Consider the following 20,476-nt stretch of genomic DNA (forward strand, 5'->3'; position numbering starts at 1 on the left):
CTTACTGGTTCTCTCATTAATTAGTGAGTTACATGAAGCTCTGGCACTTGCTCATTTTTTATGTGTATGATTTTTACCTTAAGAAAATTATCCTTTCACTTCTTTCAAGAGACTTGCAATGCAAGGAAAGGTACACAGAAGGGATGTGTTACTTGCCCCAGAGCACACAGCTGGTAAGAGTCCTTAAGTGTTTTCTTTGCCCCACAGATATAAAGTAAGGGAATTAAGTAGTTCTTGGGGAAAAAAAATCCCTAAGGAGGAAGAGGCAATTGCCTCCAAACCAACAGTGACATCTGCACTGCAGCTGAGACATTCCGGTTGCCCGAGCCTCTGATGTTTGGCCAAATCCTGTTCCTAGAGGATTCTGGGGGGAGGAGGTGTATGACTTGGAAAGGGGGTGGGAACTGTGATGGTTAATTTTATGTGTCAACTTGACTGAGCCACAGGGTGGCCAGATATTTGGTTACACATCATTATGGGTGCATCTCTGAGGGCATTTTTGGATGGGATTAACGTCTGAATTGGCAATGATTGGGTATGACAGATTGCCTGCCCCAGTGTGGGTGAATGTGATGACCTAACAGAACACAGGCAGAAGAAGGGAGGGTTGGTTCCCTCCTTGACTGCCTTTGAGCTGGGACGTTGGTATCCTCCTGTCTTCCAACTCAGCCTGGGGCTTATACCTATAGTTCTGTGTCTTTGGAGCACCCAGGCAGATGCAGGTACCCTGGAGCAGAGTGGACCCGTGTCTTACCGTTCCACTGGGAAGTCTGGGTATTGGCAATCTCCTCACCAGGGCATGATAACTGGCTGCAAGAGGTCTAGCGTGAGGGTGTGCTGTCTGGCTCAGAGCTTCCATGCCCCCAGGGGGTGTGGGAGCTGTCAGCTTTCTATGGGAGAAGACCTGGAAGCTAGAGAGGGGATGTGGGGGCATTCCCAAGTAGGTGGGCTGGTGGGGTGCAGCAGAGGGTGCAGAGTGAACCCCCCTATAGTGGACTGAGTGAAGTGGTGCACCGCCAGGGTGGAGGGGTCACACCCAAGTCCAGACCAGCTGAGGCACACTGAATGCCAGTGGGGGCCTGAGAAAGCCCGAGGCTGGGAAGTGGACACCCCTCCCTCCAGAGACCATGGAACTTTCCTGGCCCTCCCCTCAACCTAGCAAAGACCCCCAAAGGAAGTAGGGGAACAGAGGGGGATGATCTCGTATGTGACTGAGTTTAAACCTGGAGTGTCCGAGGAATCAATAACATAGAAGTTCTCGAATAAATGTCCCACCAACAACTTAGTAAATCCAGTTATAGCAAAATGACAAAAATTACATTTTGCGCATTTGAGTTTAGAGTCAGAAAATGAGTTCCTGCTACTCATTCCAGAAGTTAGGAGCTACCCACTTTTGTTTGTTAACCGACTCTCATTCCGCTGGCTCCTAGCCTTCTCCTTTCACCCAAAGTTTGCTGGAGACTAGGGTCAATAGTAACATTCATGGATGCTGAGCGATTCGGCACTTCCAGGTTTGCAGAGGACATTCACATCGGTGGGCTGTCGTCTGTGGTTTGGCATATGGCACACTCAAAGGCTGAGCTGGCATTGCTGCCTCTGGTTTACAGATGGGAAAGCTGACACCCAGAGAGATGAGACGGCAAAGGTCACATAGCAAATAAGAAGGAGTGCAGGGCTAATAGTCAGGCTTCCTGACTCCCAGTGCAACTCCTCGGTGGGTCAGGGACCTGGGCAGATTGCAGAGGCTTTGGGATTTGGGGCAGATTCCTTGAACTGCTGGCTTGTACCTAGAGGTTGGTCCGGCCTGCCCAGCTCTGGGGAGCCATGCTCATGCAGAAGGGAGGTGTAGTGGCCTCCAGGGAGCAGGAGCGACTCATTCTGGGGCTGGGATCCAAAGCAGCCACTTTCCTGCTGGAATCTGGGGACAACGTCACTCCACATGGGCCCTCATGCTTTGCAAAGCACCGTGACTCCCTACCAGTGCCTTCCTAGGCTCTGTGAGGCAGACGGGTGGGGGCTACTGCCTCTGTTTTGTACCTACAGTGAAAACCGAGGCTGGGCTGTGGTTTGCCTAGGTCTCTCTGCAAGGAAACGGCAGAGTCAAATGAAATCTTAGGCTTTTCGGTACAGAGTGAGGCTGGCTTCCAGCTGGGCTCTTGCACAAGTCCTGGGTCATAAACTCTGAAAAGAGCTTATTGTCTTCCTCATTATTCAGATGGGAAATGAAGATATCCCCAACCCAGCAGAATTACCATAGACACAAATTCCGTTTAAAATTTTTAAAAGTCTTCGCTGTATTTCTCTCCCACTTTTGGACATTGACATCACAGCCATACAGAACATGTTAGACCTGGGCCAACTGGAAGGTTACTGAATGAATGTTCTGCTTATAGGCAAGCTCAGCTCTGACCCTTTGCCGGCCTGGACTGAGCTCCTGCGGGCAGAGGCTTCGTGTTCATGTCTATATCCAGTTCCATTTATGCAGCGCTCAGTAGGTGCTCAATAAAAGTGCCGTGAGTAGATGAACAAAAAAACTCTCCTTGGCCTCCTCTATACCTCTGTTCTCTCCATAGTTTGTCTCACCAAAGTAAGGGCAGGGGGTCCCCGGAGTCATCTTGTCCAACTGCTTTGTGTTACAGATGAGGTCCAGAGGAGGTGAGGGACCAGATGGGGGCCACCCAGCAAGGGAGAGGAAGCACAGGTGCAAGAGGACCACCTCCTTGCTCTAGAGCTCATCCTGAGATCTCACAGCCTCTGTTTTCTGGGCCAGGAGGGCAACCCTGGCCAGGGGAGATGAGAGTCCCTTTATTGGTCATGTTGCTGCGAGTCTGACGCAGCCTTCTAAGGGCCATGCCCAGGGAGGCTTCCTGGCCGGTGGGCCATCTTTGGATTATGAGATTGATTTCTCTAGAGGCCTGGGCCACATGCCTTCACCTGAAGAGGAGAGCAGCTCTTTTGGTGAGAGATTGTTCCTATGTTGAAGTGGCACAGATGCCGCCCCACTTGGGGTGCAGAGGCGGAAGGAAGTGGAATGCAGGGATGCAGAGCTCCTTGATGAGAGGGTCTGGAAGAGGACGTGTCTCCCAGGGGTGGTGCGGGAGGAGGGTGATCTGGGCAGGGAACCAGGCGGAGGTGAGCTGACCCTGAGCCAGGGGAAAACAGCCTGTGGGAGGAGGCAGCCTGGCGCCCTGTTACAGGAGAAGTCAGGAGAGAGAAGTGAGTCCTAAGCTTTAGCCTGGGCTGTCCCACAGCTTCCCGACCTTTCCCCATAACTTGGGCAGCTCAGGGCGTGTCAGGGGATCAACTGGGGAAGAAGTGCATGCCCTGGGGGCCGGGAATCCTGGTCCTAATCTGGGCATTTTCAGTAACTGCTTGACATGGAAAGTCATGTTGCTTCTCAGAGCCCAGTTCCTGCATTAGCAAAAAAATGGATAAAGAAATCTACCCCGGTGTCACCATGGGATGTGCAAGCTCTGTCCATGGGACTGTCTGTTTTGTGCACTGCTGGCTCCCCACCCTTAGCATCTGGTACATGCTGCAAATGCGTGGTGATTCCGTACACACCTAGTACTTTGGAGCACTGCCCAGGTGCCAAGTGTGCATCCTGTCTCAGTCATGTCATCCTCATCAAAACTATCCCTGCTCTCGGCAGGCCAGGGTGACTCTCCAGGGCCACACTACTGGTCAGTGCAGAGCTGGGATTCAACGCTGGGCTGTCTGGCTCCAGAGCTGAGGTGACCCTGTTCTGTAAACTGTAAAGTTTTGCACAAGTAAGACAAGCCAGTCCCCGGAGGAAGGAGAGGCACTATGATTGTCACTCAGTGGCTGAGGACATGGGGACAGGGAGAGGCAGTGATGTGTCCCAGGTGCCTCAGACTTCCAGAGCATTCGTGTCTGTGCTCTTTCTAAAAGAATTCCCCATGTGCTTTTTTCTGTAGCCAGGGCCACTGAAGTGCTTTCTCGCATCTGGGTCTGGTGGGGATGTTCCTGGATGGTGGCTCCCCATCCCCCCCACAGTGTCTCAGCCACTCACGGCCATGTCCACACTTGTGGCCGGGGTCAAGTCGGCCTCCCTCAGCTGCTGCGACGCCCCAAGGCTGCCAGTCTTCTCCTTCCGCCACTTGGCTCGCTGATTCTGGAACCAGATCTAAATGGTGGAGATAAATAAAAGGATTTTTCTCCACCTAGTACCCTCCCCTGAATACATAATAATGTTGGCCTCCACGGGTCCGGCACTTTACAGTCTAGAAAGCTCCATGGCCTTCAGGATTTCTCTGGCTCTGGAGGTCAGCCTTCTGAGGGGGGTCCAGAGATCCCAACCTGCAGTGCCTAGAGGGCGCCTCGTGCGTGAGGGAAGCACCTGGATGCCCTGTGGCCGGGAGTGGTGGGGTCTCTGGTGAGCAGAGCGCAATGGGGGCAGCCTCTCAGCTTCGGCCAAGGCACTGTGTGGAAATGTGAGCCCATCACAGCAGGCTCATCCAGTGTCTCAAGCAGAAATCTCGATTTCTGTGTCAAAGTTCTGAGATTAAAAATACTGTGTGGATCAAATAAAACCCATCTGTAGGCTATTTCCTGCTGGCAGATTGACAGCTTGCAACCCCCACGGGCCCCTTGGCATCTCTAGGTTGAACCCTGGGAGTTCCCTGTATTCACGGCGGTGCCTGACTGATCCCTGACACGTGGCCATTTGTCCTTGGTCGTTTGGCTGAGGCAGCTGCTGAAGTCTGGGCTTTAGGGCAGATGCAGGTGCTACCCACGTAGCTGGTGACTGATTCCGTGTGGGAAGAAAAAGGCGAGAAGTCTAACACAGGGGTGGTCCTGAGGCAGAGGACAAGTAGATCGGGATAAAATCAAGAGTGGAATGTTGGCCTGGGCCCTGGCTCAGGGTTTGAATTTGAAAGACTCCATCATATATATAAATATATATATTTAAAAACAAGAGTGATTTAGAAAACTTTTGGAGTGAGTGCCAACAGTGTAACAATTAGCTTGGGGTTCGCTTGAGTGGTACCCCTGGTGAGTGACATGGAGCTACTGTGTCTCTAACCACAGAGGAAGCCACAGACACTAGCCTGAAGAAATTACAGATTACAGATGAGGTAGCCAGTGCTGAAAGCAGGTCCTGGAGGGTCCTTTCCACGTCTGTGCTGCCTTCAAAGCGAAACCCAGGTAGTGGAGGTCAGGGGTTGGCAAACAAAGGCCTGTGGGCTAAATCTGGCCTTCCACCTGCTGTTGACCGGCCTATGAGCTGAGAATGATTTTCACATTTTTAAATGATTGGGGAAAAAGCCTAAAGAACCATAATAATCAGTGACACGTGCAAATTATACAGAATTCAAATTTTAGTGTTCATCAGTCAAGTTTCATTGGAACACACCATGCTCACTTGTTTACATATTGTAAACTACAAATGCTTTTGTCCTATGGGGCAGAGTGGAGTAGTTGTGACAGTGACTGAACGGCCCCAGAAAGCCTAGCACGGTCACCATCTGGTGCTTCGCAAAAAAGTTTGTTGACCACTGGTCTAGATTGTCAAGACCTATTTTGTGAATGAGGCTGCTTGGTGAACGATGTTCTGGAACTAGAGCCAAGTGGAGAGGGAAGGCGTGGAGGCAGATGTCAATGGGCATCTCACACCATGTCCACCCCCCCAAGGGGAGAAACCCTCTTAACTATGGTGACCTCATTTCCTGGAAAGCAACATTTGGCACCTATGACTGTGTTTATGGGATAAAGCCAATGGAACATTTCAGATGGGGCAGGCCTGCAGGGTCCCACATGGGGTCTCACCCGTGGCCTCCAGTGCATGGAGGTGGGGGGCTGCAGGTGGGGACTGCCGTACCTGCACCCGAGCTTCTGGGAGGTTGATCCTGGCTGCCAGCTGGTTGCGGATATGGACATCTGGATAGTGGGTGAAGTGGAAGATCTTCTCCAGCTCATGCAGCTGCTCTGTGCTGAAGGTGGTTCGGGCCCTCCGCCTGCTCTTCCTCTCCTCTGCATGGAAGAGGGTGCAGCTTGGTTAGTGAGACTGACGCTTTTATGTTCCCTTGTTTCACTCTTGCAACTCCTGCTGCTGCTACTGAGTCTTGGCGCTGTATCCTCATGCTTGGAGTTTTGCAATATTCTCTTTCCTAGAACCCCCTGCCCCTAGGCTGACCCCTCCCATCCATCATGGCAGTGAGGCCAAAATAAGCTTCTAGAAACTCCTTTGACTGAATTTTTTGCTACTTAGATGCCTTCAATGACTCCCCCTTGTCTACAACAGTGGATGGCAAACTATGGCCTGTGGATCAAATCTGGCCCACTGTCTGTTTTTTTGTAAATAAAGTTTTATTGGAACACAGACTCACCCATTGGTTTATGTATTGTCTGTGGCTGCTTTTGTGTTATAAAAGCATATCTGAGTAGTTGCAATAGAGACCATATGACCCACAAAGCCTAAAATAATTACTGTCTGGCCCTTTACAGAAAATGCTAGCTAACCTTGGTCCACAAAGTAAAGGCTGGACTGCAAAGCAGCCAGCCCCTTACAACCTGTTTCCAGCCCAACTGTCCAGTCTCAGGGCCACTCATACCTGGCTATGTCATTTGTGGGGCCTACTACAAAATGAAAGTGTGGGTCATCCTGTTCAAAACACAGGAATAAAACTTTTTCCTTTTTTCTATAGTCTTTCTCTCTTCACCTGTCAGGGTGCTTTATTCACTATTAAAGGCTGTGCTCCCCTGGGCACAGGGATACTAATAGGGGGAGTGCAACCCACAGGGACCCGGAGCCCACCTTTTGACTTGGTGCCGGGGTGTATGTGCCTGACCTTGATCCCCCTCACCTACACTGTGTCCCCTGGCCCTCCATGCCACGCAGGACAGAGGAGGCAGTGGTCATGGACAGGGGCAAGGAAACAGGTGGCTGAGAGGCCGTCCCAGGGAAACAAGGAGGTGATGAGGGGACACTGAGAGTGAATTGAGGCTCTAGGCCCCTGGCACATACTTTGTGGCCCCAGTGGACTTTAGTTACAAACACAGATTCAGACATAAAATATTAAGAATTTCCACATGGTGACCATCGACATTAAATCCAAGTGCCAGGCCTCCTTCTGAGGGCGGGCCCAGGCAGCTACACTTCTCACACACATGCCTGTGAAGTTAGGCCAGGGTGTGTGTGTGTATGATGGTGAATCAGGTATTTGATTTGGACATGGTAAGTTTGAGATGCCGATTGGCTATTGAAAAGAAACTATCAGATAGGCAGATACCTATAGGTTTGGTGTTCAAAGGGGACCTCAGGACTGAGGCTCAAATTTGGGAACTGTCAGCATGTACTTGGTCTTTGCAGTCATCAGCATGGGCATATTCACTTAAGCAGGAAGTATATGTGAAGAGTGAAGGGCCTGGAGTAAGCCTGGGGCCCCTCCTCCACTTAGAGGTTCAGCAGCCAATGGGGGAGCCCAGAGAAGGCAACAAGGGAGCCCAGAGAGACCAAGAAGGGCAGATATCTGAGGTGGGAGGGAAGCGAGGAAGGTGCCGTGACGTGGACACCCAGTGAGGAAGTTATTTCAAGAAAGGCTCACCTGGGTTCACGCTGTCAGTGGATTAATTACAAAGAGGACAGAGGTGGCCACTAAACGTGGCCCCACCGAGGACCGTAACAATGGCCTGGCAGTTCCCACAGAACAGAGACTGCGAGGGCTCAGTGGGTGAGGACGGAAGGTGAGGTGAGGTAGAGGAGGCAGCAACTGTGGACAACTCCTCAGAACGGTTCTCTGGGAACGTGGAGGAAGAATTGCAGTTGACAGCTGGAGGAGGAAGGTATGTAGGGTCCAGAGGGTTAAAAAGAGAAGAACATGATAACATCTTGTAAACTCCCCAATAAACCTCCCCCAGCAAATCTTTCTCAGTCCCTCTTCTGGGAAAAAACCTAAGAGAGAGGGCACTCAGACGCAAGTGGTGCCATAGAAAACACGGTGGGCAAAGGTTTGGGAAGAAAGGAGTGGTCATTAAAAATAAGAGAGGGCGAAGAGGAAGAAAAGTGGAAAACGTCAGTGTGTTTACTGAACACATATCATGTGTCAGGAATAGTGCTGCTACACCCTGACCTCGGCCTCCACGTATGTAGGTGCAAATGTATGCATATTTAGCTTGCCTTGTTCCAAGATGGATTTGTGGCATCCGGTCCTGAATTTGGTATTTAGGAGATCACTGGAGGACCACAGGGAGACTATGTGGGTAGAATGATGGTGGCAGAAGCCAAGCCAAGGGGAACCAGACCTCGGAGGAAGGACCTGGTGGGTAGTGGTGGGCTCGTTTTCCGGTCTGTGGACTTCTGAGGACAGGGTTACAGTTCTAGTCTAACTTTGAACAAAGTCCACACGATATCATTTCTAGAATTGTAGGAAAGGTATAGACCCCCTCCCAGAATCACCTTCACTTTTTGTGCCAAGAAAATGTCTACCATTCTAGTTGACCTCACGGCTCCCTGTTTCTTTCGCATTCCTGCAAGAAGGATCTGCTCAAAGAAAACGACTGAGACTCCGGGTACGTCCTGTCCCAGGATTGCCGACCCATGTCGGGAGGACTCAGACGCTCTGGGCAAAGTCACTTCTCAGCCATTCTCTCTCTGCGTCCAGCAGGTACTGTATCTCAGACAAGCTGAGTAACTGGAACTTAATAATTATTTGTTCTAAATGAAAAAAAAGTGAGATTTTGGCTCAATTCTCAATCTTATTCAGCAGATAAGACACTTTCACCCGAAAAGGTGCCGAATGGTTTGTCTGGGATTTTGAACCGTCAGAGGTCACCGGTCAGATGGTTCGGCTGGAGCCGAAGCTGCTGAAAGAAGGGTGGGGCTCTCGCCTCCTACTGAGACCTTGACTCCCACTCAGCCCACTTTCCCCCTGAGTCACAGCTGAAACCACACAAGCTATGAATTGGTGTGGCACTTGGAACAATGGGTGGAGATCAGCTAACTTTGTGTGTTTGCTTATTGTCCATCCTGCCATCACTGGCTAGTAGAAAATTCACTGAACTGGACACCAGGAGACTGGAGCTCTGTTCCTGGCTCACTCCACTTGGGCCACGTTTCATTTACTCTCTGGGCCTCAGTGTCCACATCAGTAGAACAGGGAGGAGAGAGGGGTCCAGTGATCAAGATGCTAAGGTCAGATCGACTCCAGCATTCTGTAATTCTTCCTTCTCTTCAGGTGGAGGCTGAATGGCTGAAAACCGCTCGCCCAGGGACCAGTTTGCTTGGTGAGAGGGTGAGGGCCTGAGGGAGACACTGCCACGGAGGAAGGGCTCCCGCACCAGGGCATTCGCCAGGCCCAGCTGCCTCTGTGTGGCAACAGCGTTTCACAGGCTGCCTTTGGTCTCACCCTTCCCGCCCGCCCCTCCCGTTCATTGTGAATCCATTTTTCATTCCCTCAAAGTACTTTTTCTCATTTTGCTGACTGTTGGAAGCTTCTTGGGAGTTGCAGACAGAGAGGTTTCAAATACTGTTACCTGCTAGAGTAAGCTACTGAATTTCTGATCTCACCTGATCTCTCATTCTCTCTCCCTTCCCCTCCCCAAGTCTACCTACTTTCAACACTTTTAAAAAAGTGATGTTTATTCTGTTTTTAGAGCTGGTGGTGTGCTCAAGGGATAGACGTGAACCCAATCAGAAGGGATGTAGAGAGAAATGGCAAGTGCTAATCCATTGCCTAGATCTTACCGAATGTTTTCTCTGTACACAGCATCTCACAGGCACTGAGGGCCTGTCTGCGGGAGTACAAAACTGAACAAGCCCTGCTGATGGTGTCTCATTCATTCATTCATGTGGCCAGCATTTTAGATGACAGTAGTGCTACAGTGAAGCTCTGTAGGAAATTGCAAAGAAATTCACCGAATGGACGATTGCAGGCTGGCTGGGCAAACCGTGCGGTCCAGGACAGTGTGGAACTGGGCTGCTTCTGAGAATATGGCACTGTGCAATACAGGGTACTGAACAGAGAATGCAGGGTGTGGGGCCAGAATACAGGAATGTAAGCAACATGGAGGACAGAGGGGGAGAAACAGAAGGTAGGATATAACAAAAAATAAGCCACCCCCTCCTTTTTCCCCAGAAGGAAATTTAGGCAAATAAGGGTTCAAGACTAAGAACAGACTCCTTCATAAAATAATCTTTTCAGAACTCCCATTTGTGTAAGTGAGGGAGAAGCTATTAAGATATATACAGCTTTCCCCCACTTCTGGAAGGACTGGAAGGGCTTAATCTGGAGGTAGGGTGAAGAAGGAAAAATCTGAACTTTATTCTGCCTAATGACATGACTGATGACTTCATGAAGAGGGGGCTGCCTGGCAAATTACTGGCCAGTTAGAAACACATTTTCTCTCATTAGCTTTGAACTGTACATTCTCAGGATAAAGGTTTGTTCGATAAATGATGATGAGTGTGTGTGTGTGTGTGTGTGTGTGTGTGTGTGTGTGTGTGTGTGGTATGTATGTCCAGCATCTCTAGTGACTTCTCCAGAGAATAAGGGGTACTTAAAATTCACACCAGTGGGGAGATGGAGGCTGAGCCCCAAATGAACCAGCCTGCAAGGCTCAGGGTGTCCCGCTCCTCCCCTGAGGCTGGCCGTGGGGTCTTGCGGTGTCAATAGTCAGTACTGATTGTCCCCACACAGTTCTTCTTGGGATGTCATGTTAGACTGAATGACCCCAAATTGGAGAACTGCAAAAAGGAGTGGTGGAGTAAGAAGGGTCCTGGAGCTGAGATCACTCCCAATGAGTGAAGCTCCCTGGAATATCTCTGGTGAGATCCAACCAGCAGAGCAGTTCTGGGAGAGACGGACAGGACTTGAACCTGGAGTCGGAGACACAAGGATCTGAGCCTGGACTTTGTTAAAAGTTCAGTTCCTTAGATATTCACTGTTCAATACGGTAGGCACTATCTACATGTGATTATTTAAATTAAATCAAATAAAAAGTTCAGTTTTTCAGCCACACTAGCCATAGCTCAACACCCACATGTGGCTAGTGGCTACCACATTGGGCAGAACTGATACAGGACATTCCCGACACTAAAGAAAGTTCTACTGGATAGAGTAGCCTTATAGGCTTTCCTACGAGGTTTGTGAAAAAGTCATATTTTGGGTCTAACTTATTTAAGTTTCCTCTTGTGTTGCAATTTCCTCTCATGGCTGCATATCTCTAGGAGAGTATCTGTCAGTTGTGGAACTGTCTTTGCTGGCACTGGGGAAACTGGAAGATGGGGTAAGTAAGAGGGAGGCTAGACTGGCCATGCCCATCTCTCTGTTGGTGCCCGGGTAGGAGGGGAACGTCCAGTTGGGGGGATGGTGCCCAGGAGTGCTGGGTGGTGACTCAGAGCAGAGCGGACCTGTCCAGGGTCACAGGACAGGGTGGGGTGTGAAGAAGGGTCTGAGGAGTCGGTGCAGGAAGGATGAAGGCCCACACTCGGATTTCCCACCATATGCAGGAGGAGCAGCAAGGCTGACGTGCTGGTTACAGACCACGTGAGTGGTAAGAGATGGGAAGCAAGGAAGAGAGGGTGGAACAGCATGATTGGAAATGGAACAGAGAAGGTAGGACACAGAACCCAGCCTGTAGGATTTTGGAACCAGAAGGACCTCCTTAAACAAGAAGCTGGAAATCTGAGCTCATTGGTGGAGCACCCCATGCACAGGGTAAGATTCTTAATCATCAGGAAGGGTCAGCACATTCTGGGTCCTGCTCAGAGGGGACAGTGCGGGTGTCACACCCCATTTCCTGAGCCCAGGAAGGAGCACCCAACGGGGAGTGAGAAAATCCTTGAGTTTCTGTCCAGGTCCAGCATCTCCCGAGCAGGCATTTGGCAGAGAAGCCGAGAAGCGGGTGGCCGTTGAGCAGCCCACCACTGTGGCTGGCCAAGGGCTCCTGGGGGTGGCGAGGAGATGGGGGAGGCAGGCTGTGGGGGACTGCCACCCCTTCCAAGCTGCTCCTGTCCCCGTGATTAATTGTGGGAACTGTGAATCACACTTCAGTGGGCCTTCAAAGAGAAGGAGTCAGCAGAACTTAATTAAACCTGAGCCTTTTAGCACATCGATCATAAGAAATACACAATTTACACAGGTGATTAGGCCACCTAATTATATGCCAATGTTTCCCCGAGCTCCGCTCCCTCCCCTGATTGTTCCTTCTCTGCCATATGCTAATTGGCCCTGGCTGCTCAGCCAAGGCCCCCAGGGGCTCTGCCACTGGGCAAAGTCTTTGGAAATGGGCCCTGACCTTGTTTTCCTAAGGCAGGGGTTCAGCATGGAGGAGACACAGGCCTCATGTGGAGCCCTCCTGCGAGTGGGGGGACACCTCCTGGATGACAGGCAGGGTGCAAGGCAGGAGTCTTCCAGGCTGGCGTCTTCTCGCTGGTCTGGACATGGATTTCCTACAAGCTCCAGGGCAAGCAAGCCCCTGGGCATGGCATTCAAGGCTCTTCATGTTTCACCCTTTCTGGCATCGTGGGCTTTCTCCCCAATCCTCATTTCTGTATTTCTGTCATTTTACCCCACATGACCACTTCTACACTCTTATTCTCCAGGTGTCTTCGCACTCCTGCCTCTGTGTGGAATGCCTGCCTTTCTTCTTTGTCTAGTGAACTCCTACTCATCTGTCAAAACTCAAGTCAATCAAGTGTTCCCTTCTCTCCAAGGTCTGTTGTGAATCTCTTTGGAGAAACAACAGGTTTGTGTCTTTTATAAAAATAAATTTAAGTATTAAGCTTGCAACATCAATCTCTGCTTTTATTTAAAAAAATTCTTGTAGTCTTCATATATCTATGTACCTATCTATGAAAATGTTAATGGTGGTTATTACTGGGTGGTGAGAGAATAGGGTTATAGTTTTACCTTCTTTTTGTTTATCTGTATTTTCTATCTTCCAGCAATAAACATGGATTACTTGTGCAAATAAACCACAACAAAGAGAATACAAAGAGGGTGGAAAGAGAGAAGCACAAAGAAGCCACTAAAGCAAACAGTTGAGAAGATGGCCTGCAGAGGATCTGCTGACCTGCTGCCAGGGACGATGGAGTAGTGTTTTCTCTCTCGGCAGCGTGAAGATGATTATTTTCATATGTATAGTTGCACTTTTGTAATATTTTTATGTATGGATCTCCGCATATGTGCACACACATATATGCACACTCACTTTTTGCTTGTATATCATTTTTAAAAAAAATAGCAGCAGAACCCTTTGTTTAAAGGAAATTGTATGGGGAACCCTACAAAACCAATAGCAGTGGAGCTCCTGTACTGATGTGTGGGGGGCACCAGAGTGCTCCGTCACCCCTTTATCCAAGGCTGCTCTGATCACACATCTCGGTGGAAGCCTGAAATTCCCCAAACATATGTTTAAAAAATGCTGATATACATACGGAAAAGGCAAAGGGTTGGCTTGGCACACATGACCTTCAGCCTCTTATTTCTCTCATCTTTCTTCTCTGACGTTGTTCCATTCTCTTTAGACACTAGCCACACTGAATTTTTCTGTTTCTCCAAAGGAATATTCCTGTTTGTTCCTCTGGGCAGCGGCACATGCTGTCTGCCTGGCTGCCATCTCAGATGCCACCTCCTCTCTGGAGGCTTCCTTGAGGGTCTCACAGAGTTCACTATTCCCTCCCCTTGTTCTCAGGGCACTTCCTCAGGTTTCTATGTTGTGTTCCTGTTGCTGCAAAGTGATTCTCAGGCCAGTTTGCTTAGGTCTGGCGCCGTCTACCCCCGGTGCTCCCCCTTGAGGTTCCCTGGAGGGCCCCCCACTCTCCCCTGCTCCGCCTTCTGACTGCAGTGCTGCCATGATGTCCCCTTTGCAGGCCTCCCTGACAGACTCAACCTCCTTTGAAATGTGGCCTCAGAGAACACGTGGCCCTCTCCCCATCCCCGATCACAGCTGTCACTGTCCCCCCATTGGTGACTATCAGATGGCAGTTTGTCATCCTTGCAGGACTATAAGCTAGAGAAGGGCAGGGGCTGTGCTTGTGTTCTCCTTTCTACAGCATCCCCGCCCCCCCACCCCATGGAGAACTTGTGGTGGTTTTCAGATAGGTGTGCAAATTCTCGGACAAGCCTCCCTTTGAATGCTTTCCTCCTGTAATGGCCCAACGTGGTGACTTCAGCCAACGGAATGCAGTGGAAGTGCCACTGTGAAGTTCCTTAGGCTGGGTCGTGAAAGGAGGCAGCTTCCACCCCGCTCTCTCCCCCACGGATTGCTCACGCTGAGAAGCCACCGCCATCTTGTGAGGACCCTCAAGCGGCACGTGGAGAGCCCTGCGTGGGGAGAAACAGGGCCTCCTCCAACTGCTGGCACCAACTCGCCAGCCACGGAGAGAGCCTCCTTGGGAGCGAGCCTTCAGTCCAGTCCAGCCTGTAGGTGACTGCAGCTCCAAGCAACGGCCTTCCTGCCATCCCACAAGGCACCCGGGCCAGCACCGCCCAGGTTAGTCACTCCCAAATGCCTGATCCATGCCATCTGAGCAAGATCGTAAATGTGTATGTTAGTTTAAGCCACTGAATTCTGGGATGAGTGTTATGCAGCAGTAGCTATGCCTGCCACTCGGTGCACAGCCAGGAGCTCTGTGTCACATGCTTAGATGAAGAACACAATGGATGCATCAAAGTGAAAAGTGTTAACCCTCCTCTGTCCACTCTGGTCTCTGCCGGCTCTGACATTCTGCGGCCCAAGGTGACAGTAATGTTGTCAGTGCCCTGCTTGTATCCTTCAGGCTTTTCTGTGCTCCAGATCAACTTCCTATTGCCAGGATATGTATTTCTGGGCTAAAAAGCTTGGATAATTCTGAGGACTGTATTTGTTCCAATTCCTAAAGGTTTTAAGCATCACTTCCCCTGAGGTCACTGTCTTAATCACAGACCCTTTGTTCACTGCCTACCTTTTTTATTACCCCATCATCTCACTACTTCCTCTGGTGCTCTTTGCACGTCTCAGATAACTACTTGTGCTCCAGCGCTTTCCTTCAGGTCTGCTTTTTGGGGGAACCCACACAAATACAATGCTTTTTCTGGTAAGCTGGGATGGAGCCTTTCTTTCTTGTGTTTCCTCAAGGCCTCTGACTGATCAGCTTTCCAATCCTAGAACTAGCCTCCAGGGGCCCCCAAGCAGGGAAGGAATGTCCCCAGGGCTATGTTAGGTTGGGGCCCTGGCGGCAGGGACTGAGAGGAGGTCTGGTAGAGAGACCAAAGCACCCTTATCCTGGGGGAAGTGCAAGATTTTGGCTCTGTGTGCTTCTGCATTTCTCCTGCCTGCTCCTATGGCAGTTCCTGGGCCTGCCTGTCAGAGCCAGAGCCGTTGCTCACAGGTGATGGACAGGTGCTGGCCACAGACAGCCCTGAGCCAGGTCCCCCAGTCCCAGTGCCCCACCCCTTTGGTTCCATGCAGTGAAGGGGAGCAGGGGGCTCGGAAGGGAGGGAGAAAAAGAGGGGGGTGAGGGGGATGAAGCCGTGAGGGAAGGTGGGGTGAGTTCAGCTGTGTTCCCCCAAAGGTATGTCCAAGTCTGACCCCCTGGCAGACTTTGAATGTGACCTTATTTGGAAATAGTATCTTTGTAGATATAATTAAGGATGTCAAGATGACGTCATTCCAGAATCAGGGTGATCCTAAATCTGAAGACTGGTGCTTTTATGAAAGGAGAGGGGGCCTTGACACAGACCCAGAGGGAAGGCAAGGTGACATGGAGGCAGAGATTGGCACTGTGAGCCAAAGACAGCCACGACTGCCTGCAACCCCAGCAGCTGGACTGGGGCAGGGACAGATCTTCCCTCAGGGCCTCGGGAAGGAACCAGCCCTGCCCACACCTCGGCTGCAGACTCTGCCCTCCACAACCATAAGAATAAATGTATTGTTTTAATCCACTCCTTTTGAGGGGAGTTGTTACAACCAGCACAGGAAATGAACACAGAGGGGTAGGAAGCCGGAAAGAGGGGCAGTGGCTTCTAAAGGGCAAAGGCAGGAAAGCTCGGAGGAAGTCGGAGAGTAGCTCCTGGGAGGGTGGGATGGGAGCAGAACCTGGGGACAGCACAGCCAGTGTGTGATGGGCTTCGAATGCCACACTGACGGGTTAAGGGGGTGATAAACTACAGCCTGAGGCCAAACTGGCCCTCTGCCTGGTTTTGTAAATAAAGTTTTATTGAAACATGAACATACCCATTCATTTCCACATTGTCTACCTTTCATCTATGACAGAAGAGTCCATGTGGTCCTTTGCAGCAAACTGACCACTGCTATAGGCTGTTCCTCCAATCCCAAGAATCCCACTGTGCCTCTGGTCAGCTCCATCAGGCAAGATGCACAGAAATCAGCAATGCGCCCCCACCCCCAAACACACACACTGTCACCTTATTGCTGCTGATCCCACCCCACTCTGGTCCTGTTGCCTTTCATTCCCTGCAGGGCCCTGCATGCAAAAAGGACAGTAAACCCTGGGGGCAGGGGTGGGGTGGGGGTGGGAGCAGGTCTGCGAGGGCAGGGAAAAGTGGAGGCTTGTGAGACCTTTGCCCTCTGAACTGCCCCTCCTGGTCACCCTGCTCCTGCCCTGCCTGGTATGGAGACCCCTCCCCGCCTTCTACCCTGGAAAATGAGGACGAGTGAAATGACCAACGTTTTATAGCACCAGTTTGGAGTGGAACTGGTCAGGGTGTGTCAGAAATGGGAGGGACCTTACGAATGTTCTAGCTCTGCTCTCTTATTCCCTGATGGGGAAATGGAGGCCTAGAGAGAGGAGTGGCTTGTCTGAGGTCCTACTGTGAGTTGGCATAGGATTGAAGCCTAAAGGCTAGATTTCTGGAGCCCCAGCTCCCTGCCCTCCTCACCCAGCACCACACACACTCTAGCTCATTTGCAATTTCTGCAAGTTGCTTTTGCAGTCTCTGACCTGTTGGCTTTCCAGCTGTATTATTATTTGCTTAGCATTATCCCAAATGGACTTTTTTGTTTTACCTAAAAAAGTAAATTTATTTTAAAAGGAAACCTCACATCATGACCATAAATGGTTAACCAATATTATGTGTCATCAGTAGAAGGTTAGTGTAGAAATAATTATGGAACTACTGACAAATAATTTTTGTCTGTATAACCCTCAAACTCATCTTGAAAACCACCAGTGCAACCTTCTCTAGTCTTTTGGAAATGCTGAATTACAGCATAGAGGGAGAAGTGTGGATTTAAACCATGTTTAGGAATAATCTAGAGTGGATGGTCTCGGGACACAGGGTTCACTTCTAGAGCTACTGCTCATGTAGTTTTTGCAGGTGATGTCTCTTCTCTTCTTGGTTTCGTCATCTATTAGGTGAGTTCACAAGGAACACGCCAGCCTCTTCAGGCCACTTAGAATGAGTTGTCTCCTTTTTGCCATCAGCCATTGTCAGGCCTGGGGAAGGGAGGGTGCTCTGGTCTGGGACATCAGACCTGCCCTCTTTCTTTCTCTCCTCTCTCTATCTCCTCTCTCTCATTAGCACAGAGAGGGCAGTTGTGGATTTTATGGAGTTGCAGCAGGAGAGACTTAGGTTAGACCCTTAGAGAAACTGTTTCTGTGAATGCTCATTCAGTTATAGGAAGCTATTAGTGATCTTTTTTTTTTTGTCTTTTTCTGTCTGATTTATTTCGCTCAGCACAATGCCCTCAAAGTCCATCCATGTTGTCCTAAATGGCAGGACTTTTTATGGCTGAATAATATTCCATTGTGTACATGACATCTTCATCCATTCACCCATCAGTGGACACTTAGGTTGCTTCTGTGTCTTCGCTATTGTAAGTAAGGCTGTGTTGAACATGGGGTGCTGGCACCTGTCTTTTTTAGATTGCTATTTCACTTCCTTCGAATAAATACCCAGAAGTAGACTTGCTGGATCATATGGTATTTCTATTTTTAATTTTTTGAGGAACCTCCATACTGTTTTCCATAGTGGCCTCACCAATTTGGGCAACTTTTTAAAGAATGTAGATTTCTGGGCATCATTTCAGCAGAGACCAAGTCATCGCATATGGAGTGGGCCCGGGAATATGCATATTAAGCCTCACCGCTGATTCTGAAGCCCAGCCAGGGCTGGGGGCCGCCGGTGTGTGTCTCCTTCTATTAGTGACCTTTTGAAAATTAAGATGGACCCTTTCCTATTGCCAGACTCATCCTCAGGGTAAATTGCCAGCTCCCCGGACATGCAGCCCTTCTTCCAGAGATTTTCTTTTGCTTGCAGTTGAGCACACCCCGTCTTGGGGGAACTCAGCTGGGGAGTGTGGGCAGTGGGGCCCTGTGATGGGCTCCCCTGGGCTTCCTCATCGACGATGCGACTCCTACAGGACATCGCCAGCTCTGTTTCCTCTTTCCTCACTCAGCCATTTCCCTGAGGATTAAGCCGAAGCAGAGTGGAAAGGGACTTTGCCGAGGTCACGTGGCAGGCCAGGGCAGAACGCAGCCTGGCATCGTGGATTCCTGAGGGTTCCTGGCCCTTAGCACATGTGCACCCCAATGCCCTTCTGCATTCTGCAGGCCAGTTCTGAGGGAGGGGCCTGAAAGCAATCTGGTCACTGTGCTTGTACACATGCCTGGGGTGGGCCGCCGGCAGGGCGGGTGACAGGGTGGGCAGATCCTAGGCAAAGCTTCAGCCGCTAGAAGTCACGTAGGCTGACCTCTGCTTATGAGAAGAACGTGCCGGACTGAGCAGGTGTTTGGGGGCAGCCGGAGCCAGGTCCTGACCTCGGGTCCTCTGCTCACTGGCTGTGGAATTGGGGGACATCATTTACCTCTCCTCTTGTGCAGATGAGTTCCCTGGCCTCTCTGCTGAAGTTGTAGAGGAGGCTCACAGCCTCTAGTACAATGTCTACCACAATGCGAACGTGGTGTAAATAAATGGCTAACCTTCTCAGCTGTGGTCTGAACAAGCTCTGGGTCCCCGCACCCTACAGCTGACCGAGCCTTGGTGCCTGCCTCTGAGAAGCCACAGTTCTGGCTAGATAGAAAGGCATTTAAAGCTACCAGCCCCCCGGCGCATGACATCAGCATTTCCCTGCCTGGGCACACCTGGGAGACCCGGAAATGGAAGAGAAATGACCAGAAGACACTTACCCTGGGGCTGGTCCTGCGGGGGCCTTTCTGGGAGGGAGCCCGCAGCTGCTGCTGGCCCAGGGTCCCCTCCGCCTGCCCCTTCCGGCCCGAGCAAGGCCCTCCTCTCACCGGGCCTCTTTAAGATCTCCTCGATGGAGAAGGAAAGGCCCAGCCCCTTCGGGGCCTCGCGGCGTCCCGAGCTCGTGCTCTCCATAGCCCCCCAGGGAGCAGGGCCCGCCGGGGCGCACGGTGCGGGCGGCGGCGAGGAGGGGCGGAGGGGCCCTTCGTGTGTGCTCGTGATGATGCTGGTGGAGGCGGCGCACTTCCTCCCGGACACTCCTGGGATCAAGAGGGCGGGCAGAGGTGGAGAATGGGGAGCCTCAGGTCGGATTATCCAGGCACAACTCCATCTCCGCGGGGACTTCCAGGGCCACTGGGAGACACGCCCGGGATCGGGAGGCAGGTGGACCGGGCTGTACCCCGTGTCAGGACTCAGAATCCTCGCCAGCTCTTTGTCGAGCAAGTCACCCTTGCTAAACTGGGTTCAGTCTTATAGTGAAGGCTCTTTTCCAGGGTGGTCGCTTTTACAATCCCCAGCCAAGGCCAGGGTCCCTGAGGTCACTGCCAGTGAGGAATGAGGCAGAGCTGGAAGGAAGAGGGAGGTGCCCCCCAGAGGCGATGTGGAGGTGGCGTGTCCCCCTCTGCCCTTTCTCTGGCTGAGGCCCTTTCCTGCTGGCTTTGGCCGGGCCTCTGAGAGGCTGGAGGGCCCACAATGGGGCCCCAGGTGGCTAACTCAGTCCTGGGCTGCAGGCACCTTCCCTCTGTTCTGCTGCTCCCGACTCCAGAACAGGCCTCCCAGAGCACCCGGGCTTCTGCTGGCTGGCAGGTGGAGGCTGAAGAAGGGGGTGGCTGGGCCCCTCCCAGGCTGTCTCTCTGGGACCTGGCGGGGCTGGGCACTGCAATCAGCTGGGCTAACCCTCTCCAGGTGTCTCTCCTCTCGCTCACGCTCTTCCCTGCCCTTTTCCCCACCTCACTTTCAAAGTCTCTCCACAGGTTCCTGGCTCGCCCTTCCTTTTGGGGTCCTTTTTGCCTCTTTCCTGCGTGCACGCCCCTTACCTGTCTCCCAAGGTAAGCCCCAGAGGGATCTATTTTCAGTCTGTCTGTCCAGTGAACTGTTGGCAGGGAGCTGAAAGGCATCAACCTGTCCTTGCCTGAATTCTGCTCCCAGTCACTGTGTGACCAGAGAGGAGGGGCAGGAAAACAGCTGATAAGAGAAGAAACTCTCCACCTTCCTTAAGGCCAGGGATGCAGGTGTCTGGGGCAAGGGGCAGAGGGGAGCTGAAGGTCGAGTATTGGGGGCCCTGGGGAGGCATCTTGCCTGAGAACTGGCCATGTGGGAGCAGG

General features: G+C 51.3%; 1 protein-coding gene across 1 annotated transcript; it reads right to left on the reverse strand.

Annotated features, from left to right (window-relative positions):
• Positions 1–3,965: 3,965 nt before the first annotated feature.
• ISX (intestine specific homeobox) lies at positions 3,966–19,763 on the reverse strand. The gene is made up of 3 exons (XM_057508266.1): positions 19,094–19,763; positions 5,843–5,994; positions 3,966–4,147 (listed from the first exon to the last, which is right to left on the reverse strand). The coding sequence occupies exons 1-3, from the start codon at positions 19,284–19,286 to the stop codon at positions 4,022–4,024; spliced, it is 471 nt and encodes a 156-aa protein (XP_057364249.1). The 5' UTR covers positions 19,287–19,763; the 3' UTR covers positions 3,966–4,021.
• Positions 19,764–20,476: the final 713 nt, after the last annotated feature.

This window comes from Manis pentadactyla, chromosome 10, assembly GCF_030020395.1.
Source record: "Manis pentadactyla isolate mManPen7 chromosome 10, mManPen7.hap1, whole genome shotgun sequence".
Lineage (NCBI taxonomy): Eukaryota > Metazoa > Chordata > Mammalia > Pholidota > Manidae > Manis > Manis pentadactyla.

Coding starts and splice junctions, on each gene's coding strand:
- ISX (XM_057508266.1), bottom strand. CDS start 19,286: ATGGAGAGCACGAGCTCGGGACGCCGCGAGGCCCCGAAGGGGCTGGGC. Junction 5,995..19,093: donor CCCGCAGGACCAGCCCCAGG/GTAAGTGTCTTC, acceptor TCTTCCATGCAG/AGGAGAGGAAGAGCAGGCGG. Junction 4,148..5,842: donor TCCCAGAAGCTCGGGTGCAG/GTACGGCAGTCC, acceptor TCCACCATTTAG/ATCTGGTTCCAGAATCAGCG.